The 25299-nt window shown below is 53.3% G+C and overlaps 1 protein-coding gene across 2 annotated transcripts in view; it reads right to left on the reverse strand.

The window, feature by feature from the left end:
• KCNAB1 (potassium voltage-gated channel subfamily A regulatory beta subunit 1) overlaps positions 1 to 25299 on the reverse strand; it is a 72401-nt gene that overhangs the window by 38668 nt on the left and 8434 nt on the right. Inside the window, exon 1 of one of the 2 annotated variants that reach the window (XM_049802653.1) lies at positions 10600 to 11388. The exons of the other annotated variant lie outside the window; for it this stretch is intronic. Within the exon in view, the coding sequence (XP_049658610.1) occupies positions 10600 to 10820 (221 nt within the window). The 5' untranslated portion in view covers positions 10821 to 11388. Of the gene's footprint in view, positions 1 to 10599; positions 11389 to 25299 lie in introns of those variants that run through there. 2 annotated transcript variants of the gene reach the window in all.

Below are 25299 nucleotides of genomic sequence, written 5' to 3' on the forward strand. Positions count from 1 at the left end.
AAAAACCTGCTACGAGTGGAATAGCTGTAGAGGCAAACCAGGACAGTATCGATCGGCTGAAAAACAACAGCAGCGAAGCCAGGAGGAGGGTCCTGGGCGATGGGAACCCCGGCTCGGCGGCAGGAGGGGCAGCCAGCCCAGGCGCGGACGGCGCGAGGGGACAGGCGGGTGCCTAAATGGCATCTGGCCCCCGTTTCTTGGCTGCCTTCACGCTTTCCAACTCATCTCCCGTACTCGTAGGGCCACCGGGTGCGTAGGTGGTCGCTTCAGCTGAAATTCCCCAGAATTTTTTTTTTTTTTCTTCTTTTTTTTTTGGCTGCATCCTCAGAAAAGTTGCAGATGACGCATTAAAATGTAGATAAGGGAAAATAGATGGGCCGCAGCCAAGCGCAGGGGCTGCCGCGCGTGGCTCTGGCAGACGTGCCGGCGTGCTCAGCCTCCCCGCGTGGGATCCGTGCCATCAATGAGGCTCCCGTATGCGATGCTCTTGCCCACTCCCTCGCTCCCAGCGAGCCCGGCCAAAAGCCGGTCTGCCGGGCGGCTGGGTGCCGGCACCGGAGCGGATCCGCCGGGCACGGGCTGCCCGGGTGGTCTCTAGCCCGCAGCCGGGACAGAAACGGTTGGGGAGAGTTTGCTGCGACGGCATCTCTATTCCCAGATCTGCCCCAATGGGGAGCGCTGGGTGGGGATGCCGGAGCTGGGGCAGAGCTGGTACTGGTGTTCCCAGGGGAATAAATCCGCCGGGGGGGCCCTGATTCCAGCAACCGCATCCTGGAACGGTGCGCAGCCCACGGCTCTCCTGCCCCCACCGTGTTTCGGCAGCCGTTGGACTCAAGGGTGAAAGAGAGGGAAGGAAAAGGTATTTGTCATTCTGCGGGGATGCTTTTAAAGTGCATCCTTGTAAAAAAAAATTTTTAAATCTTGCAGTTCCTAAAGGATTTGAATGAATCAAGTCATTTCCAGAAATAAGAGAGGACCAGGGAGCTCTCCATCCCACCTGTGCACGGGCTAATCCACAGCTTCCCCATCACCCCGCAGCGGTACCCAACCCCGGGGGGCTACAGATCTCAGAGGGCTGGACAAAGACCCAGCAAACCTGGAACACGTGCCTAACCCTGTTACACTGACCACAGCGATTCCACTTTATACGTGTAGGAAATTAGTAAGCAAACCCTTCGCGTGCGTAGGGTGCTGACCATACTGTCGCTAGTCAACACGTCCCATAGGGTTGTAAATAATAGATGCCATTTTCTCTCATTTCAATACTACTTCAGACTGAAAGAGGCAAAATAAAAAATTTAAAAGCCCGTCACTGGTTTTTCCTTCCCCATCCCTTGACCCACCTTGGAAAGTATTACTCATTAAGCTGAAGTGATTGAATAACCTGAAACTGGAAAACACATGTTTTCTCCACAGGCAGGAGAGGCCAGTTCTGGCAAAATCACAAGACTAACGAAGGGGAAGGAATCTGAGCAGCCCCGGACAAAGGCTGGGTGCTCAGCACAGCCGTAAGCAGGTCTGCCCCAACTGCAGCCAGGAGCATCCGCAGCGGGGTCGGCCTGGGAAGGGGAGCCTTTCATTTTGGAGGGGCAATTTATTCTTGCATAAATATTCAGGTAAAAGCTATTTGCATGAACTATTCTAAAAATAAGCAGGCTGAGGCAGGGAGACCACTGTGACAAATAACTGGATTTTTTTGTTTTAATTACTGTGCGGGACTTTTGCCCTTTCAGAGAGAAAGGACATTTTTGACAGATTTTAAGTACTTCAGAAATCGCTTGCAGCACAGTTTCGCTGCCAGTGCACCTGAGGCTGTGACCAGCCAGTTTTTTCTGGCAAATGTAATGCCAACAGGAAAATACAGGTATGCCATAAAAGTTTTATAACTTCGTACCCAAAATATTTCTCTAGCAGCTTGCTTACAATACAAGGCACATCTTTTATGATGACTTACGCGACCCCTTCCCGAGCAGCGTGCCGGCTGGGTGTACGCGGAGGGAATCCTGACAGCCTCAGCCCCGCTCTCGTCTCTCCCGCGCCCTTTCTGTGCAAGGAGGCCATCTCCTTTATTGAATCTGAGGTTCTCCAGACGCGTTGCATCCAGCTGAACCGAAGCCGCTGGCAGGCCCTGCGACAGACTCTCACACCGCTCTTGCACGCTATAAGCAAAAACCGGGCATCAAACGCGCACCAGCTTTCCTCTTTGGGGGCTGCTAGCGGCAAGGCGCCAGGACCTCGTTGGGCTGCCACGTACAAAGGGCCTCCAGGACCTTCGGCACCTGATTTTTCAATAAGCTTACTGCTTCTCCTGCTCCTCAAGCCCTGTGTCCCATTGATTATTTCTGTTTGTTCTCCCAGCAGAGCTTTGATGGAAAACAGCTCCCAAAACTCGTCAGCGCGGTGCCTGCAGAGCCCTGACCGAGCACCCGGCCACGGCATCTGGGACACCAGGCGCTGCTCCCCGCTCCCACCCACCTACCAGGAGGTTTTATAGCGCTACAAAAATAGTTTGAGAAACATTTCTAATACATTCGGATTACCACGAGGAGCAAGCCTCGGTTTGCCAAAGGGGCGATGCCGCGTCTCCCGCGGGGGATGCTGCGGTGGCAGCGACTGGCCGGGGGCGGTGGGAGGGCATCGCTGCGGGACGGCGGTGCTGGGCGTCCCACCAGCCACCCGGAGAGACCCCGGCACACGGCAGACAGGCCACAGCCTGCCCCAAAAACCTGCGATCCCTCCCACACGCCCAGGGCCGCCACGCTCTCACGGGGACTGCTGTATTCCTTCATCCTCTCTGCCGCCTCCGGAGGGGTGTCCAGCGGAGGACACGGGTGGAGAGCAGCTTCGGGTCGACTTCTAAAAGGGGTTTATTCAGGAGCTAACACCTTCAAGCCCCTCCAGAGGGTCCCGCCAAACACTGCTCTCACTCCTGCAGAGTGATGGGAAGCATCGCCTGGACCACCCCGAAGAACGGGGATAAGGGACACGGGAGCCGAATCCCTCTTTGCGTTAGGAAGATCCATCCACCGACTTTACATCGGGTATCTACCCCCCCCCCCCACCTGCCACCAGACCTTGGTTTGTTGGCTATTTTCCAGCTACTGAGGTGCACGGAGGTTTTGCTGGAGCAGGAGCCGTCCCTCTCCGTCACAGCGCTCAGCTCACGCCGAACCCCAGGCGAAGGGGAGATGTCTGCTGACGTGTAGCAGGGAAATGGTCACCCCAGCTTTAACCTCTGGGCTCACACCGTGTCTCACGCAGAGCGTTTTCTTTTCCTTACCGAGAATTAATTTCTTAACAAATGCGTTCTACAGATGGCAGTTTATAATGTTAGTCTAAAATAAAAATAAGCGTGCTCAAAATTCAAATTGGATTTTGCCAAAGCAGCCATGCTAAAATAATACATTTTAAATATCTTAAACTGTGCACTTCACAAGTAATTAAATTAGCAGTGTTTCTGCATTACATCCTTTCTTCCATCCATTTAAGCATTAGATTAACGTTGTCATGCAGATTTTAAATGGACGATATCACGCTGCGGGGAATGGTTGGGGACGAGCAGAGCGGAGCAGGGTGTTTTAGCAGCCGGTCGGTCGGTCCACCGCCGCGAGCCGGGGAGATGCCCCACGCTGCCTCGTGCCGGGGAGGGGGACGACAGCCACCAGCCACCACCGTCCCGGCAGAGTGGACCCCCGGCGCGGGTGGCACGGGGAGCAGCAGTGCCGTGACAGCCACCCACCGGTGACGGGGACGGGCTGCTCCCCTGCCCTTGCACCGCTGCCCCGTGCCCTGCACGGCTCGGCCGCTGGCGAGCTCCAAGAGGCTGTGCAGCTCATCACCGGGATACGGTTGCATTATTTAAAAGCTTCCTTAAAATACCATCATTTTGCTTCTGCTTAACCAACCCGACATGAGAAGCGTGCTCTTTAAAACACCGTTTGTCCTTGAATTCAATCTTGTTCTCCTTAGCTCATCGCTCTCTCTTGGGATTAAAATAGGGGGGTGGGAATCGACGGCAGACCAAGCCCTGGCTTGTTGCTGTGCCCCCCCCAGTGCCTCCCAGTGCCACCAGCCCCACAGGACAGCGAGCCTGTCCCCAGTGGGACACAGACACCGGGACAGGCAATCCAGCGTCCCCAGACCTTGCTCCGTGGGGTCCAGGACACCGCGCTGGGGGATGAGGAAGAGCTGGCATGCCAGGCTCGCTGGGGAAGTGGGAACTATCAGGACACAGCTGGGCAGAGGTGATGTCAAATGCTGACACCCGTCCTCTGCGTAACAGTCGCCCCTCTGCGCTAACGCACGAGCCAGCACCGCTCCGGCCGGTTGCGTGTTTCTCCCTGAGCTAGACCGCACTGGAGGATATATAATTCAGCTGGTGAACAGATGTTTCCAAAGTCCCTGATAAATGAGGAACGTTTTTACAAAGAATATTTGAACCCTTGGAAAAATCCATTTTTCACTTAACTAAAGTTGATATAGGAGGTTGTTGGCCTGGTTGGGCCTCTGGGGGAAAGAGGGGAGAGAAGGAGAAACCCCGAGCAGAAGAAATCCCTTCGCTGCAGCGGGGGAGCGGGGCAGAGCCTGCGGCATCGCTCCTCCGGCCGCAAAGCCACGCGCGGAGAGACGGGCAGCAGCCACGCTGGCCTCCGCTCAGCCGGGCTGGCACCAGCCTTGTAGTCTACTTCCAAAAAAAAAAAAAAAAAAAAAAAAAAAAAAAAAAGATGACTTTTCTCTATCTGCAACCTGGAAGAGGAGATACATTTTCAGTGCTTACACTCAGCCCAGCCATCTGCAAAGTCTTCATTTACTGAAGACAGGAAAGCCGGGGAGTGAGTATACCTTTGACAAACTCCGTGCACTACCATATTTTTAGAGTTTGCACAGCAAACTGTCGGTTTTAACATTGCAATGTTAAACACGGCTTTTGCATCAATGTAATGCGACGAGAAAAATCCGGACCACGCTGAACCCACAGCCTTACTTAGCAGCTACAAACTGCTGGAGAGCCAGTAGGAATCTGAAAGCAGCACAAACCAGCACAGTTTTTGTTTACTCAACTGGTTCCTTTTTCTCCTTCTTTGAGTTATTCCTGCCTTCTTTCTAGCCATTACAAGCTACCGTCCTGGGGGGAAAAACATTGTGAATTCAGTGTAAATCCATTCTGTTCACTGGATTAGTCTTAATTTACACAATAAAATGAAGATCAGATGATGAGCCATAAAAATCAACCTGACGTGGAGAGCTACTGAAATAATATGTAATTTTATATCCAAATAATTGTGCCATTTGCACATGAGTGCTTAAAACTGCTTGTAATTGCAGCAAGACTTAAATAAACCCTGGATTCCTAAATATATGACGTAGTTACTACGGTTAATGCTTGTAGTATGACGCACGGAAAAAGAAGACACAAGTCCTGAAATACTGCAAAGAAATACCTGCTTTTGCTTAGACATCTTAAAAAGCGCAAGAGCTTTATCTTCTGTTTCCAAATAAATTTTGCAGCCCAAACTGACCCGTGTGCTTTTCCAAACCTGCCAGGCTGGAAGTTTGCTTCTGACTCCTGTAAGCCCACTCTTACACCGCCTGTACAGCCAGGGACGGTGCACGGGATCTGCATACAAAACGTGCCTTACGATGCAATTCTAGCGTTACTAATACCACGCTTCTACATAAGAAATTTGCACTTAAATTAAAGCACTGCAATTTTTGCTTCTAGCCCACGGGTCACCCGGGGTATATTCAAAGGAGTGGAAGAAACCGCCGGCGGCCACCGAGGCAAAAGTCATTTTCCTGATGGTAATCCCACGTCTCAGACACGGCTCTGGGGCTTTGCAGGGCTCCGTGCCCCCCAGGCAGCGGTTCCTCCTCCTCTGCAAGCGCTCAGCAGCTGCGCTGGGAACTTCTCCCGGGAGGAGGAACGGCTGCGGGACGTTTTCCAGGAGCAGGTTTGCTCTTCTCCCCCGCTGGATGACCCAGGGAGGGAAGGAGCTCCAGAGCATCGCTCCCCTCCGGGCTGGGACCTGCCAGCCCACAACACTGGAAAGGTTTGAGTTAACCATAGGATTGGGAGTTTTATACTTGTTATATACCTTAATTATGTTTGCCAGCGGATATTTATTTAGGCAGAAAAGTGGGATGAGGAACATTTTGTGCCATAGCATATTTATTGTGCTTTTCCATGTCTGTAATTGGTGTGCAGAGACAAGGGAGCGCTGCTCTGACCCTGGCTAAGTCAAGCCCGCGGCCGCCTTTCCCGGGGGGGGGGAAGAGAGACGTCCCACCGGAGCCACTGGAGAAACACACCCACCGCTGCGATGCGATGCATTAGCAGCTCTTTATTAATGCGCTTCGACAAAAAGCCACTATTTCAGGCACAGAGTGAAGAAAAATGCCTTCAAACTGCTGATGAATTTTTAGCCGGCAGGATGTGATGACCTCCGCTGGAATGTGGCCAGGGCACTGGCTCGGTGTCACTGGGGACACTGGAAGGTCCCACAGCCTGCAGCCTGGCAAGCAGCAGCACCCAGGCAGCGAGCCAGAAAATACTCCCCAGTAAGAAAAGGATTGACGAGGCCACCCTGCACCGGGCTCGCCGCAAGCGCGGGCACCCATGATTTCGAGACGTACCCATTGCTGCGGGAGAAGGGAGCGGACAGGCAGCAGCACCACGTCTCCGGCCAGCTTGGTCTCCTCCAGACCCTTCGTCTTCATTCGGGTTCGTGCCGGTGCTTTGCCCTCCGGAGCAGCGGCCGGGTGCTGAGCAGGTAGCTGAGTACCACAGCACCGGCACCGGCGAGAGCTCGGCAACTCCCGGGTGGCCGGGGAAGGTTTTTGGTTGCTAAAGCTGCTCTAGACCTTGCAAAATGCAACAGTGCGGTGGCATGGGCATGGTGGCCACGGGTGGCTCGTGAGACGGAGCTGGGCATCCCACATCGGGTTTCCCCTCCGGGGAACGGTGCCCGGCCTCTCCGTACCTCGCCCCAGGCTCTGCAGCGGCCGCAGGGTGGGCACAGAGTATTGACTCCACCAGCTTGCCTTTGCAGTTAAAATTTTTTTGTTTAGGCTCGCACCGGAGTTAATGGTCAAAGCTGCCGCCATCAATTATTTATGAACACAAATAGATAGATGAGCTTCGTAAATTGGGTCCCTCGTGCCCATGCGCGGGCAGAGCTCTCCTAAAGAGCTATTTTTGAACTGCTGACGGCCCCGAATCGGCAGCAGAGCGGCTGGAGCGGGAGCTGAGCCCCGAGCCCCATGCCGCCCAGCTCCCTGCCACGTCCTGGGCACGGACCAGGCTGGCGGGGAGCCGGGATGCTCCGGAGAGAGGCTTTGCCCTGCTGCGAACGTGACGGTAGGGCTGCCGAGGGAAGGCTGGTACAAGTCTCAGTTTGAGAAGAAGTTGTTCTCTGCGGTAGCTGTGGCACATCCCAACGAGCCCTGCGCACCAGGATCGGGGCTGGATCCACTTTACCGACAGCTTGAATTGGGCTGACGATGAATTTGAAAAAAGTGCGGCGAATTAGGAGGGAGAAGAACCCAGGCTGTGACCTTCTGATGGTCCAAAGCAGGTGAAGACCCAGCCTGCCAGCCCTCCTCCCATGCTGCGCATCGGAGGGATGCGAAAATACCTCCTTTGTTTTCAGCAGCGGTGCGGCAGATTGCAATTTTCCAAGCCGAGCGCTGCAACTACATCATTTTCAAGGAAAGACTTGAAGTGATCCCAAATATTCTCCCCGAGCCTCTGGGCAGGCTCACCGGTGGGACTGAACTGGAGCATTAAAGAGGATAAAAGGGAACAGCCCCTCTCCCCGTTCGCCTTCTGCAGGCAGGAGGCAGCTGAGGCTGTCCCCGGCGGTGACAGCAGAGGTGATGTCTGGGGACGTCCCGTCCGGCTGATGCCACAGTCTGACAGGGAGGATGCAAAACAAGATTTAGGAAATGCAAAGCAGAGCTTTGCTCACGCGAACGCCGGGGGGACGCACCTGAGTCCTAATATTTGCAGATGTTCCCCGATGAACGCATTTATTCCCGTAAACTTTGTCTTTTATATTCCTATACGGTCTCCCAGCTGGAACGGGTCCAGAAACCTGTCATTTGATGAAAAGCCCCCGAGCTGGCTCTTCTCCCGCCCCCACCCCTGTCACAGGCGTAGTCGCCGTCTCTCCCTTTTACATAATCCCACTGGCATCAGGAGTGCCTGGCAGCCGGGGGAGGCAGTGCCGGGGTCGGGAAGCATCTCGGGAGCGATGCGGAGCCGCGGGGCAGCCCTGCCAGCGGGGCGGCAGCATCCCTTGGGGTCTAAGGGGGGGAAGCGGGTGTCGGTATTTTTAGCGTAAAACGAGGGGCAGCTTAGCCAGCACGTAGTTTTAAGCGGCACACGCTGTATAGCTTGGCATCAGGGACACAATTCAAGCAGAAAATGAATTGGGAAGGACTTCAGCTCCAAGTGTAAGGGAGCTGAGGGCTTTATAGGATTATTGTTGCAGCCGTTGGGAAAAGCCTTTGGCTTCTCCGGGTGCTGGATTTCCCTCGGACTGAGGAACCAACCCCAGAGATGAACACGAAATATCGGCCCCATCGCTGTTGGTAGGCGTCTTCCCTAACTGAAGGTTATCTCAATTCAGCAGCATCGCAGCTGAGCCTGGAGGTTTAGTCAGCTCTTCCTCCAAATTCCCCTTTGCTTCTCCTCTTGGGGAAGAAATCAGCTCTAGATACGGAGAGATTTGGGAGCAGAAACAGGGATTAGTCATAAAGATAAAACATCAGCCTTGTCACCAACGAGATGCTATTCTTGATGCAATTCCCCAGGTCTCGGGCAGCCAAAGCCGGGGGAGCCATCAGGGCTGTGTGGAACACCAGCGGGAGAATTCAGCCCTCGGTATTGAAACCTTATCTAGAAATGAGCCAGAGAGGATTCAAAGGCCCAACTTTGGAGGCTGCAGGAGCGTTGGTGTCATGTGGGCAGCAAAGAATTGCAATTACCCGGCGTGTCGGTACACTGATAGCGCCGGGAGCCCGCGGGAAATCAACAGAGATAACTGCTGACAATTAGTACACGGTGTCCATAAACCTAACGAGCAGAAGCCATGACTTGGTAACAGATCGTGTCTCGGAACGACATGATCGAAGCCACATCTCCCACAGATGCGCTTACCGGGGAAACCGAGGCAGGGAGGTGCAACGGCTGGGACAGGGCTGCAGGAGGGGACAGGGCTCACGGGGAGCTCCCGGGGGGCACCGCTCCGCCGGCCCCTGTCTGTGGGCATCTGCCGAAAGGACAAGTTATACTGATTTTGAGAGTTGCCTCTCTTGGGGCAGGACCCGCTGCCATCCCCCAAATACCACCCTGCCCGCAACACCCGGGAGCCAGGACTGCCGCCCTCCCAGAACCCCCCCGGAGCACTGACCCTGCCCCGCCAGCCCCCAGCACCCCGTCCGGCTGGGACCTGCCTCCGGGAGATATTAATCGGCATTTCTGCCCTCACGGCGGGAGCATCGCCCGGACCTCTTCTGCTGCCGACACCGTGCCGGAGTGCGCAACGCTCCTTGAGAAAAGTTGGTCACAGCTGAGCGGCAGAAAGAAGCAGCCAGCAAGGCCGGGCTTCCACTTGGGCAAAGCCTCCGTGTGATTTATCAACCGTTCGAGCAACTCACAGCAAATTACATCTGAGCATCCCGTTCGCTCTGCTCCCATACGTCCCATCTATGCAGTTCCTGGAGAGTTAATATCGAAATTTTCAGAACTACAGGATCGCCTAAACCAAGCCCTGCGCTGAGCTGCCCGCACGCTTGAATTTTGGGTAACGGTGCTAAAGCCAGCCTGGCTTTGCACCAGTCCCAAGGACCGTAAAACCACGCAAAACTGCATCCTCGGCCCACGCTGCTGAAAGGGACATCCCGAACAGGCAAAAGCCGACCGCCAGAGTCATAGAAATCCTCCCTGTTTGGCATGACAGAGAAGCTGTGGCTGCCCACACCAAGCACTTCAGGCTGAAGTCACAGCCGTTCATTATTTTTCCTGCCTGGGTTAGGAGGAACAAAAATCTGTTAGATGCATGAAGCAGTTTGTAAACATGCCCGTGATTTTTATTTTTTTTTTTTCTGCATTTCACCCGGAATTGGCCTTGATCTCATCTTCACTAAGTGAAGCAGGTGAAAAGTCAGTAAGCGATCACCATGATGAAATGGTACCCAAGGCAGACGCTTCTTTTTGCTCCATACGACACACCGCAAATGAACTTTCCCTGTCCAGCCTCAAGCACGCTTTGCTAATTGATTTTTCTGCTCATTAGGACCAACATAAGTTATACTGAGCACTTAATAGAAACCATCTTAACACCAGTGTCGTAAATTCACAACGTTGCATATAATCTACCCAGGCAAGTGGTTTTTGTATAAAATCACAAACACATATGCCTGCACGAACATGAACACCCAAATGCTATTCGGTTATGCACAAGTTTAAGAATCTATTAATAACCTTAGTCGAGAGCTCCTCTGCAAAATCAGATGCATCCAGGCAGGCAATTCTTTAGAGGCAAAGTAAAGAGCTATTACACTGCAACGGAACAAAGAACGATACCGTGACCATACCTATATTTCATGCCCGTTTGCTTTGCGGTGGATTCTTTTAACGAAATGTGGTGCTGAGGGGTAAATGTCCCCAAACTGCGAGCAATAATAGCCACTGTCCGAAATTTCGCCCGGGCTGCATTCACTACGTTCGGGGTAGTGGTGTTCTGCTTGCTGATGAGCCTGTCTTCACCATTTCGACTCTTCAAGTTGTGCTCCGTGCAGGCGATGGACACTTGCATCGCGCCCTCGGTACACCTCTAGTCGCCCTCCGGGTCGCGGCCGGAGCCCCCCGGCCGCCCCGACGCGGGCTGCGGGCTGCCCAGCGGCGCGGGGCTGGGTCCCAAAAGCCGACGAGGAAACCCGCCGACCTCGAACCCACGGGAGCAGCCGAGGCAGCGGGGGTCTCCGGGAGAGCCGGGCTGCGTCCCTTGCGATGCCGGGTAGAAAGCAGCCCCGAACTCGACGAAGCAAATCGCGAGAGCAGGTTTCGGCTGGCTCTCAGCTCTCCCCTTGCGATATTTGCCGCTGCTTAGACAAAAGCATCCATCCAGTCAGGTGCTTTCAGAGGCATCAAGCCGTTCCTTCATGATGAACCGCCAGCAGCGGCCGCCGCTCTGTCTTGATGCAGGCTCGCTTCTGGTGGCCGGGTTTAAATCAATGCAGGCATGCTGCAAGCGCTGGCTCCAGCACCCGCTGGACCACGAACTGCTGAACAGGCAGCCTTGCCGGCCGAAGAACCATCCGCTCGCCAGCCAGTCTCTAAGGACCACCGAGATCCATCGGTTCGCCTTTGCCCAGATGCAGCAGCCCGCTACATCCCACCCATCGCAGCCCACCCGAGGCGAGGGGGGGGGGGTGGGGGGGGTGGGGGGGGGCGGCGTGGCCACGGCTCCGCAGCGGTTCCCGGGATCGGGATCGGGATCGCCCCGTCAGGAGCCTGCGGGAAGCAGGGGAACGGGCCTCCTTTGTGCTCAGAGGGAAGGCAGGCGCTTCAGGCAGATGCCTCCCATAAAAATAGCTGCCGGCATCGCCGAGCAAGGAGAGGATCTCTTATAGCGGGGAACAATTTGATGCTAAAATGGGCTAATTATGACCAAAATAAGCGAGGGGGGGAGGGGGAGGGGGAGAGAAAAATCGCTCTGCTACAATATGCCAGTGAGTTAACACGTTAATCCCATGTTTCTGGCACCCGGAGCCGCTGCCCGCAGACCCACGCTCGCAGCAGTGCCAGGGTTAATCCCTTCTCCCCCCCCCCCCCCCCCCCCCCCAGCATCACCAGCCGAGTAAGCCGCAGCGTAAAGTCTTTGAAGCAAACCATCCCCGTCCCTTGCTGCAGCCGGGGCCGCAGTCGAAGCAGGGAGCCCGGCTCGGAGCTGGCAGCTCACCGGTGCCCACCGCCGTGTGCCCCCTCGCCCAGGGCGCTGGATTTGGGTGCCGAGGGCAGGGGCAGCCCGGGGACCCCACGGCTGGGGAGATGGTTGCCAGGGGGGTGGGAGGGCGAGGTGGGGATTGGGGTGGTTTGGGGTCACCCCCAGGACCCCCGCCCGTCACTGCCACCCAGCTGGGGGAGGACGGGCGCAGACCCACGAGAGAGGGTGCCCACGGGGTACGCATGGGTGGCAGCGCAGAGCGGGTGGGTGGGCGAGGGCCGGGGCTGCCGTCACCCGCTGTCCCTTCCCCAGCCCTGCGCAAACTGGTGGGAAATGGTCCACAGGGCTTCCCCGCACCCCACTCCGAAATCTGCCCTCAGACTCCCAGGAGGGCTGGGGTGAGGGTGGGGGGCAACTCGGGAGGTCCTCTCACCCACCTCCTGCTCATTGCCCAGGCTGCCCAGGACACCCAGGACCCTGTCCCATTGCCCAGGCTGCCCAGGACCCTGTCCCGTTGGGGTCCGAGCAGGTCCGAGGCTGGAGACCCCCCCACCCCGGGCTCTCCGGTGACCGTGCCAGGCTCCCTCCTGCTCAAGGGACGCGAAGGTGGAGCGGGAGCGGTGGCAAGAAGAAAGAAGCTGGAGGTGCTGGTGCTGCGACGAGGACCCGTTTCGAACTCAGGATGACAAACCTTCGATTTCCTCCCCCGCAGCGGGGGCACGCCACCGTTTTCTCCCTGCCCCCATCCTGCTGGGGGGGGGGGGGGATGCGAGAGCGGCTGGGTGGGCAGCTGGCAGCCAGCCAAGGCCACCCACCAGCCCAGGTGACACGGTGAATAGCTTCTGACGACGTCTTTGCAGTTCGTTTCTCTAATGGCTCGTTAACGCTTACACGGCATGTTTCTTCAAGGATGGAAAGCAATATATCAAAGAAAGTTACTTTACGATATTCTCCAAAAGGTGATTAACAGTTAATCCTACAGCAGACCCGCAAACCCCCAGCCCTGAGCAACCCCCTTGGACTCGCCCCCAGGCACGGGTTTGGGGCAGGCAGACCCCTTGGCGTGGGTTTGGAGGGAGGGAGGGCAGGGCTGATCTGTGGGGTGGAAGTCAGAAAGCGAAGTACCAACTGGGTGAAGTAACCACCCCAAGGCTCTGTCTCAGGCACAAGATTTAGCTTTGAGAGTTTCCAGGCATCTAATCGGTGAGTTAGCATTACAGATCACAAATAAACGCTGATAAATACCCAGAAAAGAGTGTGTCACCTCAGGGCACAAGCCGTGGGGTCGCTGACACCGAGGTGCCCCACGGTGCGGCCTCGTCCAGGACATCCTCCGTGTCTCCGTGGGACCGGAGCGTTGGTGGTGGTGCCCACAGGGCGCCCCAGCCCAATGCAGACTAAGCACCCAGTGGGCTTTTGGAGCCCAGCTTTGCACTCCAGAGCCCAAAGCAAGACTGACATACAGCATCCTCTTGCTGGGCACAGATATTTCAAGAAGATGTATTTTTACGTCTTGTTCTATACGCATCTAGAGGGTTCCCATTGCAGCCAGCAGCTGGCTCTGCTGTCGCTGCCGAATGGTGACACTTGGTCCTGGGGACGTGCCCAGGTCACTGCCACCCAGGTCCTGGTCACTGTCCCTGCTGCCACGGCTGCCCATGCCCTGGGGGTGCCAGGGGAGGGCCAGGGAGAGGACAGAAAGGGACAGTCACGTTCTGCGCTGGCGCATCCCGCAGAGCACATTAACTCAAGCTGCTTAGCTTCGGAGGTTACAGTCTCTGCCAAAGAAATATGTATTTAAATATGGGATTTATTTCATTTGCTGAACAAGATAATCACTTCTAGACTAAAACGTTAGAATAACATAATTTTGTATCACGAAAATCCCGAGCTTATAAAACAAGAGGTATGCGACAGCCTCGGCGGAGGACGGTGCTGGGGCACGGTGGCAGCTCAGGCTCAGCCACGAGCCTCTGGCCAGCTCTCCGTGTTGCTTCAGTGCCACCAAACCGCTACAGAGGCAGCTATTTGCCAAGACGTACATATGCATTTCCCCCCTGAGGAAGATGACAATCGCTCATTAAACAACTTGCTCAAAATGCTTCATCAAGCAAATCTGTTTTAACACAGATGCTCGCGACCGCGCCGGCTTTGCCTTTCCTGCGATCCCCGTTAGCCCGCGCCCCAGGAGCTGCTGCATCCGTCCTGGGGTCAAACTAAAGACAAGAGCCAAACACAGACGAGCAGGATGCTCTAGGCAAGCGTAGAAGCCAGGAGATATTTCTCTCCTACACAAATACACGTTTCAATGCCCTGGACAGTCTGTTCCTTTGCCCGGGACCTTCCAGGGGTGGGATGACGAGCATCGCTGCGGCGAGCAGAATGGAAACCTCCAAAAAGGAAAAAATACTACTTTATTCGGAGCAGGTCTGGTCCCTGCAGAGGCACCGAGGGGAGCTGGGGCCGTGCAGCGGAGCGGGTGACGGCCAAGCCCTACCGCTAGAAGTGGGGGACAGGGGCTCTCCGCTCCCAGGGGCCAGGCAGCAGCACGGCTCTTGCTGGAACGAGCAGGAAAAAGATGCTTCTGCGGCCCAAAATATAAAAATTAAAATGAGCTCCTTCCATCTGGGTTGGGCGAAACATTTCAAGCTGATGCAGACCCGGCCCCCTGGCACGGCTCGAGCTGAACATACCGCTTGCTTCTTTCTTTTTATTTGGTTTTTTTTTGTTTTAAGTTTCACCTTTTAGTGAAGCAACTTTGAAATGTTATGCCAAGTCTGGCTTGAGACTTTACTTCTTGGTGGCTGCAGTCATAGGCTATTTACACTAATTACTCTGCTGTGCCGTTCTACCAAAGCAGAGCATTCCACTGGCCAAATATCAATTAGCATCTTACTCATTTCATTAAATTTAAGCTGATTGCCAGCTAAACCTGTATTTTCGGTAATACCAATATGCTGCATATAAATTCTGGCAGGCTCTGTCAATCTTTTAAGATGGCAGGTCTTAATTTCATGCCTTTCTTGTGCTCAGACCTCAGCAGCAGGCTGTATTGCAATAGCCACGTATGTTAATTAAACAATACGTACCGCACGGGCAATGAGGATACATTGGCTGGGGAGCATGGGGTAAAAGGTAGAGCAGATCGCCTCTGCCTCCATCCCTGCGCTGTTCGTGCTTTACCAAGTAAAACCTTTCAGTGTTTTTTAGAAAAGAAAACGCACAGGGATTGGCACATCTGCAGGGACCTGTGGGGGCCGCGAGCAGGGCAGCGACCCTGGGATATTCTCAATGAATCACAACGTAATTAGGGTACGTTTTCACCTTATTTCAGTTGGAGGTTTACGCACCGTGGAAGACACACCGTGGTGTTTGGCTGCAGGTTGCGGTACAGAGGAGAGCTGGACACCAACCACATCCAGCCAGTTACATAAACCCACATCCCTGCACGCTAACCGGCAATCCAGGTCACCAATAACGATGCCACCTCAGCCGGTTTAAGCTCTTTAACCGAAATACTTCAACAGCAAGAGAAGCCAGCACCTTAGTACAGCAGCGAACGCCGCACCCGTCAGCACCAATGTCGGACGAGCCCCTCTGCAAAGTTTCTTTGCTAGAAGCCTTCCTTTTTAGCAATGCATAAAATTATTTTCAGTTTAGCTATTTTTTGTTTGTGTCTGCATCTATATCGTCTAGTGGAGGAGGGAACGGTTAACCATACTTCCCAGCGCACTTGAGAGCACCGGCTGCTCACACCAGGTCACGCTTGTGCAGCCACAAGCCTCCCGCAGGGCTGGTGCCCCCGGGGGACTTGGCCGAGTCCCTGCCGGGCGGGCGTCGGGGACCTCCTGTGAGCTGGGGACAGCGGGTGCCGCTGACCGAGGCTCCTGGGATGGGAATCTGGAGGAGCCCTGGGGTCCCGAGCAGCCCCACGCCTGCCTGCCGGGGGCTGCGTGCCCGTACCCCTCGGCTGAGGCTTGTGCTGACCCCAGGGCAGCTCCTGGCAGGTAAAGGGCACTTAGCCCCCAGCACAAAAAAGCCGTGTGCTCTTCCCGCTGGGGTTTTCTGGTTCTCTGAACCCCGTCTCTTCCAGGGCACCCCTCAGGCCAGTGCATTTCGACGTCCCCACCAGCCCCGCGGATGCTCCCCGAGGCGCCGCGGGACAATAAACCAGATTTTGTTCCCGATACCGCCGCAACGCTATGCATAAACAGAAGTTTACGGCTATCATCGCTCGCGACGGCAGTGCAAATAGCGTTGCATCACCACTGCGTAGTTACGTGCAATATTAAATGCAAAGTCTGAACCCTTTTCCCCGGTGCCGCAGACACAACCTCTCCCCGCCAGCAGCCCTCTGGGCCAGGCTGACAGCAGCTCCCTGGGCTGCCTCGGCCGGGCATCTGCAGAGGAGACCCCACCAGGACTCTGCACACCAGCAAAACCAGCACCTAACCCGGCTCTGAGGTGTGAAACACAGCGCAGCCCCTAAGGACCAGCCGCTGCATCGCCCCACAGCTTTCCCTCTGCTCCCTACGGGGAGGGAACCTGTCCTCCGCATCCACGGCCGGAGCAGCACTGGGGACCCGTGAGATGCAGCAGGGCAGAAAACGTCACTGCTTCCAGGCCAGAGGCACATTAAAAATGTGATTTCAGCGGCGTTCATGATAGAGTTTTCACCACGTGGGACGTTTTGACAGGTGCTCGGCGGGACTTTGTATGCGATGTAGTTGGATCGGCCAAACATCGGAAAGCTGCGTGGAAACAATAAAAATGCAGCCGGCAGTGCTGTGATGGCAGGATCCCGCTCCCAAAGCGGGGCCTGTGGAATGCAGAGTTCTGCCCTTGGAGTTTTCCACCTAAAAAACGCCCTTCTTTATTTTGTCGAACAGACCGGACCTCGCTACTGCAAGCAGAGTCTGTCCACAGCTGCCTTTCCAAAATCCAGTGCAGAGGTTTGAGGCGGTAGTCTCCAAGACTGGCCTTCACGAGAACTATCGCAACATGCTGTCGCAAATCCTTGATCTTCAGACTTCCACACGACAGTTCCTCTGCAGCACAGCAGGACGCGCTCAGGGAAATTCTGCGTTATGTCCCAATAAAAGTTTCACTGGGCCATAAAAGCTCTGTTTGTAAATACAGCCCATGCGCATCGCTCAGCCATTTCACTCCATCTCAATAGCTGTTTGAAAACAGGTTTCCTGCTGGGCTAATTACTTATGATTGCCGCAGTTCCGTTACATCTCCGTAAATTGGGCTGATATGGACACTGGCGAGATAACGAGCGCTGCCACCCAGGAGAGCCGGGAGAAGAGCCTAGGAGCGAGCTGGCGTTAGGATGCATCTCCCGAAAGGGCTTCCGTGGTATTAATTTCAATTAACAGCCGAGGCCCTGCCGCAACGGGATGCTCACAAGCTCAGCTGAGGAGTGGTCCTGTCTGAAGCAGCAGCAACGAATCCCGCAGCTATTTGTAGCTCTTTTGGGTGTATCTAAACCCACGAGGAATGTCGCTTTTTGATAACAACGCTGGAAGCTTGGCAAGGAAATGAGCTGCAGAACAAAAGCACTGCGCTTATCTAGCAAACAGTCATCCTATTTTCATTGGTTTCACATGAAAACCTTAATTTGCATTGGTAATTGCACTTGAGGAAGACTGATCAAAATTCCCATTAAACGTTTTTAGTTAAAACACATCTTTCTGGCAGGTTTTCAGCCAGGCTGGCTGCAGCGCCCAGCCCAGTCTGCCTCGGACAGCACACGAGATCTGTTAGCGGCTCCGGCCCCGCAACCTCTGGCCGGGCTCCGACCTCCCAAAGGGACCAAAACCAGGAGCGTAACAGCGTGGGCAAGCGGAGCCAAGGCTGCTGGCTCTGCTAACACGTGCGATGTGTTAATGCCGGGGTATAAATAAGGCGGCATCGCCCCAGCGCCGGGGAGGCACGCTGTACCAAACTGTAAACGCTGCCCTGTTCTTCTGCAGGGATAGTCCTCACGTTCGCGTTACAGATCCTTCAGGATGTGATGAAACGATAAACGAATCAAAACCGGCGTGAAAAATACACTAGCTTTGCTTAATTCTAATGAGAATTGAGCCAGATGCGAGCAGGGTAACAAACGTGTGGGATGGCTTCCCTGCCGGCAGCGCTGCCGAGGGTTTCGGCTCTGCCCCAGCAGGAGCTGAACCCCCAGAGCAGAAACCCTCGGCTACGGCCTCGCCACGGCTGCACCGGGTCACCCTGCAGAAAAGGAGGTTTGAAAATAAGCAGCACCAAGGGAGAAAATTCCCCTGTTCCAACTTCCTAAACCGACCCGGTTTCAGAGCCCTCCTTTTCTTTTTTTTTTCTCCTTTGCATGCATTTCTACATGATGCGTGCAATCTGTACGTCATATAGAGATCCACCCACAAGGGACTCATGAGCAAACTCCCATCTAATTTTCAATCTCCCCGGGTGTCCCCGTGGATGCTCATCGGCTGGGCCAGGCGCCGGGACCCCCGCCGAGAGCCGACAGCCCCCCCTGTACCGAGGGAGCCGCCTGCTACCAAAGAGCTTTGCAATAGTTAGCCAGCTCTATGTAATATTAAATAAATTGTTGCTTAATATAATGTGAAAGAATCAATACTGAAACTGAGACCCAGAGCTTTCCGTGTCTTACAAAGAGGATGTAACTCACCGGGCGCCCAATTCAATTAATCGCTCACTTATCCTGGTGCATAGAAAACATCCACCAGCATATTGCCTATCACCCTATTAGATGCTCTAGCCCTGCTCCAAACCAGGTAATTTAATTTTTCCATGTCATCTATTTCATTTCTCAGCTGACTGAAAGCCAGTGGCTTGCAAGACAGGCTCCAGAAATGACCATTATTTTAATATATTGCAATACAATTGAACAGGACTGAACACGATTAAAACACTTAGAGGTGCATGAAGCTCTCTTGCACAGTACAAGAGGTTTTCTTGAGGTTTTTTCCCCCTGCCAGGCAAGGCTGGAGCCCCTGACATGGGTATCCCAGTTACAGAGCAATACATCCCAGGTCCAGAGGAGAGGAGCATCCCCGGCAGCAGCAGGATCCTGGGGAGCCCCGCGATATCCCCAGGCATTCGGGGTTGCCGTGCCAGGCTCAGGGACACCAGACGGCACACGGCCGCAGGTTGCTGGACGCTTTTCTCACTTCTGTTGTACTTCGGGGGTTTTTGAGGGAAGCGGTACCCAGCCCCGCACACCCAGGGCAGAGCCTGGTCCACGGGCACCGAGGGAAGCGATGTCGGCCCCAACGCCTGCCCCGAGCACCAGCTGCACATCAGCCGCCCTGCAGAAGGGGTTAAATAACAACTAAACATTTCCAACTACAACCGGGTTTTCCACCATAAAAATATAAAATAGTTAAAGGAAGGTGAAGAGTCAGAGACACACACTGAGGTTGGCAGCTCGTGGCAAGCAAGTGGGTTTCTGGTTTGCCATACTCGTGTTCTAGACTGTGCATACAGAAAACGCAGATTTTTGCCAGGTGTTTTGCATAACCTGATTGATAAATGTATTCCAAATAAAGCTCGGCCCAAGCTGTGTTCTTCCAACTTGGCGGTGCTTGTTGAAGAGTAGATTTTGGGCGATTATGTATATTACTCTGTTATCCATACACGTCAAATATCGCCCAAGCACTCCTTTCAACAGCTTCAAACTCTAAATTAACTTATGTGAAGAAATATGTTGCTAAGGTCTCGGTCTTGAATGCTGAATAATACACAACTTCATTGTGCCCTTTTCCAGGACCTGCCACAGCAGATGGATGGCTAATTATCGTGCAATAACTTCTGATTCTTTGAGATGAGCTGGCAGAGGGTCAGAATAAAGATGAGCTACAGCAGACTGCATTGTTTGCAAAACTTTCTTCCAACGGATACGCCTTCGGCAAACGTCCCACTCACCCAGGAACCCTCAGCTTTCACTTGAGCTGCATCTTTCTCCAGCCAGCAAGGGGACCGGCGCTCTTTTGTGAGCAAATGAAATGAAAGCCAAGTATCTCCATCAGCAGTTACCTTCTTGTTCAGCATTGGCTTATGTAAGTACTATTAAAATATCACCTTCCCAAACGGTACTTTTTAAAAAAGATTTTTAATTCTTCTCCTGAGATTCTCTCTTTCAACTGCAACAACATTTCTCATTATTAAAGCGCGTGGCACAGGGTGAGAATCCCATCAGCTACATCCAGCGAAACTGGCACAAGACCTCGCTCCCTGCATTGGAGAGAAAACTGTTCACGTTGACCAGCGCTCCCAAAATAATGAGAGGCATCTGCTGGAATTCGTCACCGAGGAGAATTACCACATCACCTAGAACAATACCATTTGCTGAAATGCAGCAGATTACTAAGAAACAATCTTCAGTCCAATTAATTTTATCATTGCCTTTTCACACTGCCAGGCTCCTCTTCAGGGAAAGTGATACAGCAAAAACCACCGCATCAGCACTTCCTCCGCGACTTACTTAGTAGCCTACACTGCTAGTTAAAAAAAAAATATCATCATTTCAGGACTTCTGGGATCTGCTTTTTATCTGAACAGGGTGACTTTTCCCACCAGGAGGTCTTGCCGGAGCAGGCTTTGGGACTGTTTTGTGTTTGCCCTGGGGTGCAGGTAGAGCACGCTGCTGCCAGGCAAAACCAGGGACTGCAGGAACTCTTTAGCTCCCTAATTTTCCCCCCACACTCTTTGGATTAAGGGGGAAAATATTGCTCTTTTCACTCCCAGAGCGCTCTGCAAAGACTTTTAAACTTTTTTAAATTTATTTTTTTTTTTGCACACGAGGCAGGAGCATGATGTACCTCAGAACGGCATAATGTCATTTTAGTAAATTAAATACAAGGCACCATCAAGTCTTCAGGTGATCTCCAAGCACTGCCAAGAACTTCCAAGCCAAGGATCCACTGTACTGCCCAGGGCCAGTGCTGGCCAGGCAAGTAGTCCCTGGTCTCAGAGCACATCCCAAATGCTATTGAACAAGCACTTTCATACTGGAATGGTGCCCATTTAATTAACAAAAGGATTTGCAAGAGGATCGTTACTTATAGCCAAACGCGTAACCACTCATTAGGTCCTCAGGGGAAAAGAATAATTACTCTTTCAATCTACGGGGTGTCTTTTTCTGCAGTGAAAACTGTGCGTTTCCCCTACCCCAGCTGGGATGGGCAGCTGAGGGCTGGCAGGGGGATCTGCTTACCCGGCCTGTGGCTGGACAGCGGGGGCAGGCAGCTCCCCCCGCCAGCCTCACTGTGCCTGTTTGGACACACTAAGGACCCCCGTGTACTTCACAGACATCCCAGGAAAAAATAGCAACCGTGCTACTGGAATTACGGAAACGCTGGGCTGTCTTCTAGAGTCTTTCTGGCACAGGGATGAAGCCAAGCAACTATGAAAATAAACACTGAAAACAAGGAGGAAAAAAAAAAAAATGCTTATCAGGCAGTAGCAGGTCTGCGGCAGGCAGTTTAGCCATGGAAAAAGATGCCTTTCAAGCCAGCCTCCCCGGGGAAGCGGCACGGAGGGAGCCCGGCATCCACGGAGGCCTCTGCTTGATGGCAAGACGCAGAAATAGAAGGGTGGTCACCTCAGCATGGGGGAAAACACAGAATACTAAGAAAAATACAGTTCGGTTGACCATTTTGGCTTGCTGAAACTGTAAATAAAGCAACTTCTGAGTCAAAGACCCCTGCAAAGACTCGCCCCGCCGAGCTCCATCGCTCGCTGAGCGTGCGGAGCGTGCCTAACCCATTCGTACCTGCCCCGCCGTGACAGACCGCCCAGAGGATGGGACACGCGTTGGTTGAAGCAGCATCTTCAAACACTGCAGTTACAGCGAGTATTTCACAGCGGACGGCGCTAGAAAGTATATCTAGACGTACCGAGAGCAGAATCCCCAGGAGATGCCCCGTCCCACGCTCCAGCTCTGCCCCGTGTTAGATTTGTTGCTCCCGCGTTATTTATTGTCATCGGTCCTGGGAAGCGGCCGCAGGCTGGGGCCGTGCCGTGGGGCAGCCCCGCAGCGGTACTCCCTCCTCCATCGTAACCGAAATCTCCATCCGCTTCCCTGACCTGGCAACTGTTGCCTGATGTTGGAGTAATTCTGAGGAAGAGGAGGAGACCGCAATCCGATGATGAGGGGTCCCCTGCGCCCGACAGCTCTCTGTTAAAATCAAGCTTGATTGGAATCACGTTGCAGCTTCGCCTCCTCTCAGACACTTACTCTTTGATTCTGCCAAATTCTTCCTGATATCCCCAGGTCTTAGAAGGGCACTTTTTATCCTAAATGTTTTGCCTTTGGAATCTGCTAGACTGGACAAAGTACCCCATTTCCAGGAAAGTTTCTTCTTTACATTACCCCAAGCTTGCAAGCCCTGCAAATTCTAAATGCAATGAAAAATCACTGTTAATAATCAGTAGCGTACAAACTAGGATTAATAACCAAGAGACAAAACCGAGAGAATTCTCTAAGCACAGATCGGGCCCTAGACCTGTGCTGCTGGGGCTGAAAAGGGGCATTTTCTGCTCATACTGGGAGACGCGCAGTGGGAGAGATGGGCGTAGGGGCAGGAGGCGTAACTGCAGGGAGGGAGAAAGATGTTGGAAGAGCAGCTGCCGTCGCGTTTGGTTATTTATTTCAATTCAGCAAAGCAAAAGAGTTGCTACTGCGTCAATATTGGATTTGCATTGAAGATCAAAATCCATTTTTATTCCACCTGAACTGTGGCCGTCTGCGATGCCAAGCGCCGAGTCAGCATTGCCGGAGCACACCCCGCGGTCGGCGATACCGAGACCCGCTCTCAGCCTGGCACCGAAGCCAACGCCTTCGAAGCCTTGCCAGAGCCTGGTTTTGTGATCATTTCCTCAAGGATGGAGCTTTGAAACAAACCGGCAACCCTGAGAACTGCTAGAGGAGGTTTAGCTGGGGTTTTCCTAAACTTAACCCTGCCTCGATCCACGGTTCAGCAGTTTGTGTCAGTGCGACGTATGGCGAGGTCCCAATCTCAGCAGATCCCAAAGTCACCCCAAAGAGTCTCAGATAAAATCTGTTTTAAACAAGACCACACAGACTGGGTTTCATCCCAGGGCAGGCACACAGAGTGCAGACCTCAAACCTGTACATAAATATACCCATAAATATCCCAAACTTTCCAGTCAGCTCCCTGGAGAGATGCTGGATACACTCTGCACCGCCGATGCCGCGGCAGGGAGCGGAGAGCAGGCACGGCAGGCAGCACCTTGCCCGCGGAGCTGGTGATTTATTCAGCATCTGGCAGGGCAGGCTTTCAACCTGGAGTTTGACAGGAGCAGAAGGTGCGTGAAAAGCAGTAGCAAGCCTGCAAATTCCTGCTGGGCACCGGCGGGAGCTGCTGCTCTCCACGCGGCTAAAGGTTAGCTGGGATTTATTGCTGGGGTGGTGAACTGGGAGGACAAAATTTGCTTTGTCTTCAACCTACAGCGTGGGGAGCTTCCTACCCAAAGGTGTGAGTAACCCTGGAAATACCGGCGGGGTGGATCTGAGCTTTTACACGGCTTTGTCCCTGTCATTGAGGACCTTATACTGCAAAAGGAGCGTGCGTGCACACGCGTGCGCGTACACGCGTGTGCAGGCACGCACACATATGTGTTTATCGCTGGCGATGACAGCAAGCAGAAAGCAGCGGGATCGGGGAGCCAGCATCGTAGGAGCAGCTAAAGAGCTCCTCCTGCTGAAATCCAGCCGGGGAGATGGGGCTCACGCTGCATGTACCGTTCTTCCGAAGGAGTAACGTGGGATTTCTTACTTCGGGGAGGAAATATCACGCTACAAACACCGTACGCACATGCGGGTACCCTGTCCACATCCTCGCCCGCACACGTCCCGTTTCCATCCTGTCCTCCCCCGTTCGTGTATGGTTCGGGCAAGAACCCTACAAAAATAACACAAAAAACGAGGAGCAAGCGGAAACTAAAATCATTTGGAAAAAGGATAGACATGGGAGTATCTTCCATCATCCTTGCACTAGATAGCAGGCCATATAGTTTGGACAGACTAAAAAAGAAAAAAACAACCTTACAAAAAATTACGCTGGCTATTAAAAAGCAGGCACAGCTGGATGCAGCTCTATAGATCAATCTGCACAGGAAATAGGGAAGACATTAAGGCTGTAAGCTATATCCCAATAAATATAATGCAACTGTGCTCTGAATTGAGCAGATTAGGACAGGATTACAGTGCAGGATTATAGGACCACATCAAGTGCTCTCATATATTTTGCCATCTAAAGCTTAGATATTTTAAAGCTTCGACGCATGAAATGAACCTGAACAAGGGAGCCTGGAAAAGCAGCTATGGCAAAGTGATCATTCCCAAATTCCCCTCTTCTGTGGTAGGCCTGTAGGGGTATAAAGATGACCCCAGAAGAAGGGATAAGGGCTGAGGACTGCGATCCGTCTGCTCACCCCTGCACATTGACCCGTCTCCTATCGCACGGTGTAAGCACAGCTGTACCTGCACAAGAGCAGAGCATCCCTGCGGACCAGCCACACGGCCCAGGCAATGCCCAGGAGCGGGTCCTGAGAAGAGATTATAAAGGAACTGAACAAAAATGCAGTAATGCCTTTCCCGGTATACCATCTCGGCTTTCTGCCACTTACAAATTTGCTGTGCTAGCGGTTAAATCCACCCCTTGGTATTCAACAGCCTTTGATAGCCTTGCCTGATACCTAGTAACTTTTTGACCATGCTCATACTTTCAGCATCCAAAACATCCCACGACAGTGAGTTCCCCAACTTCACGACAAGATGCAGGGAAAACGTTTCCTCTGTTTTAAACCTGTTGTCCAGAAATTCCATTTGCATTCTCCCCGGTTCCTGCGTTACGGGAGACAGTGAGTTACTTGCTACAGGCTGCTCCTGATTTTAAACACATCTGCTGTAATCCTTGTCAATCATCTTTTTCCTAAGCTAAAAGCCTGTTTAATCACCGGGTGCAGGGACAATCCCATCACTCAGAGCCCTCTACCTTCTATAGCCCAGCTTACTGTATCCATCTGAAACGGGATGGCCAGCACTGACTGCAGGATTTGAAATGTCAGCTCCCAGAAATTTATTAAAAACCCAGTATGTTACCGTTAGGCATGTTACATTTTCTAAAATGATGTTTGCCTTTTTGTCTACATAACTCAGGGATGGGGGGGCGGACTTCTCAGCAATAGTTCTTCCGCAGGAGTATTTTACCTTTTTGCCCATGCCGGTCAGTGCCTTCAGTGGTCACCACAAAATCCTGGTACTCACCAAAAGCTTTTTGCTATTTCAGGATTTGATCCTGTTATCTAAGTGCCATAATTG

The sequence above is a fragment of the Accipiter gentilis genome, chromosome 6 (genome assembly GCF_929443795.1).
Source record: "Accipiter gentilis chromosome 6, bAccGen1.1, whole genome shotgun sequence".
NCBI classification, from domain to species: domain Eukaryota; kingdom Metazoa; phylum Chordata; class Aves; order Accipitriformes; family Accipitridae; genus Astur; species Astur gentilis.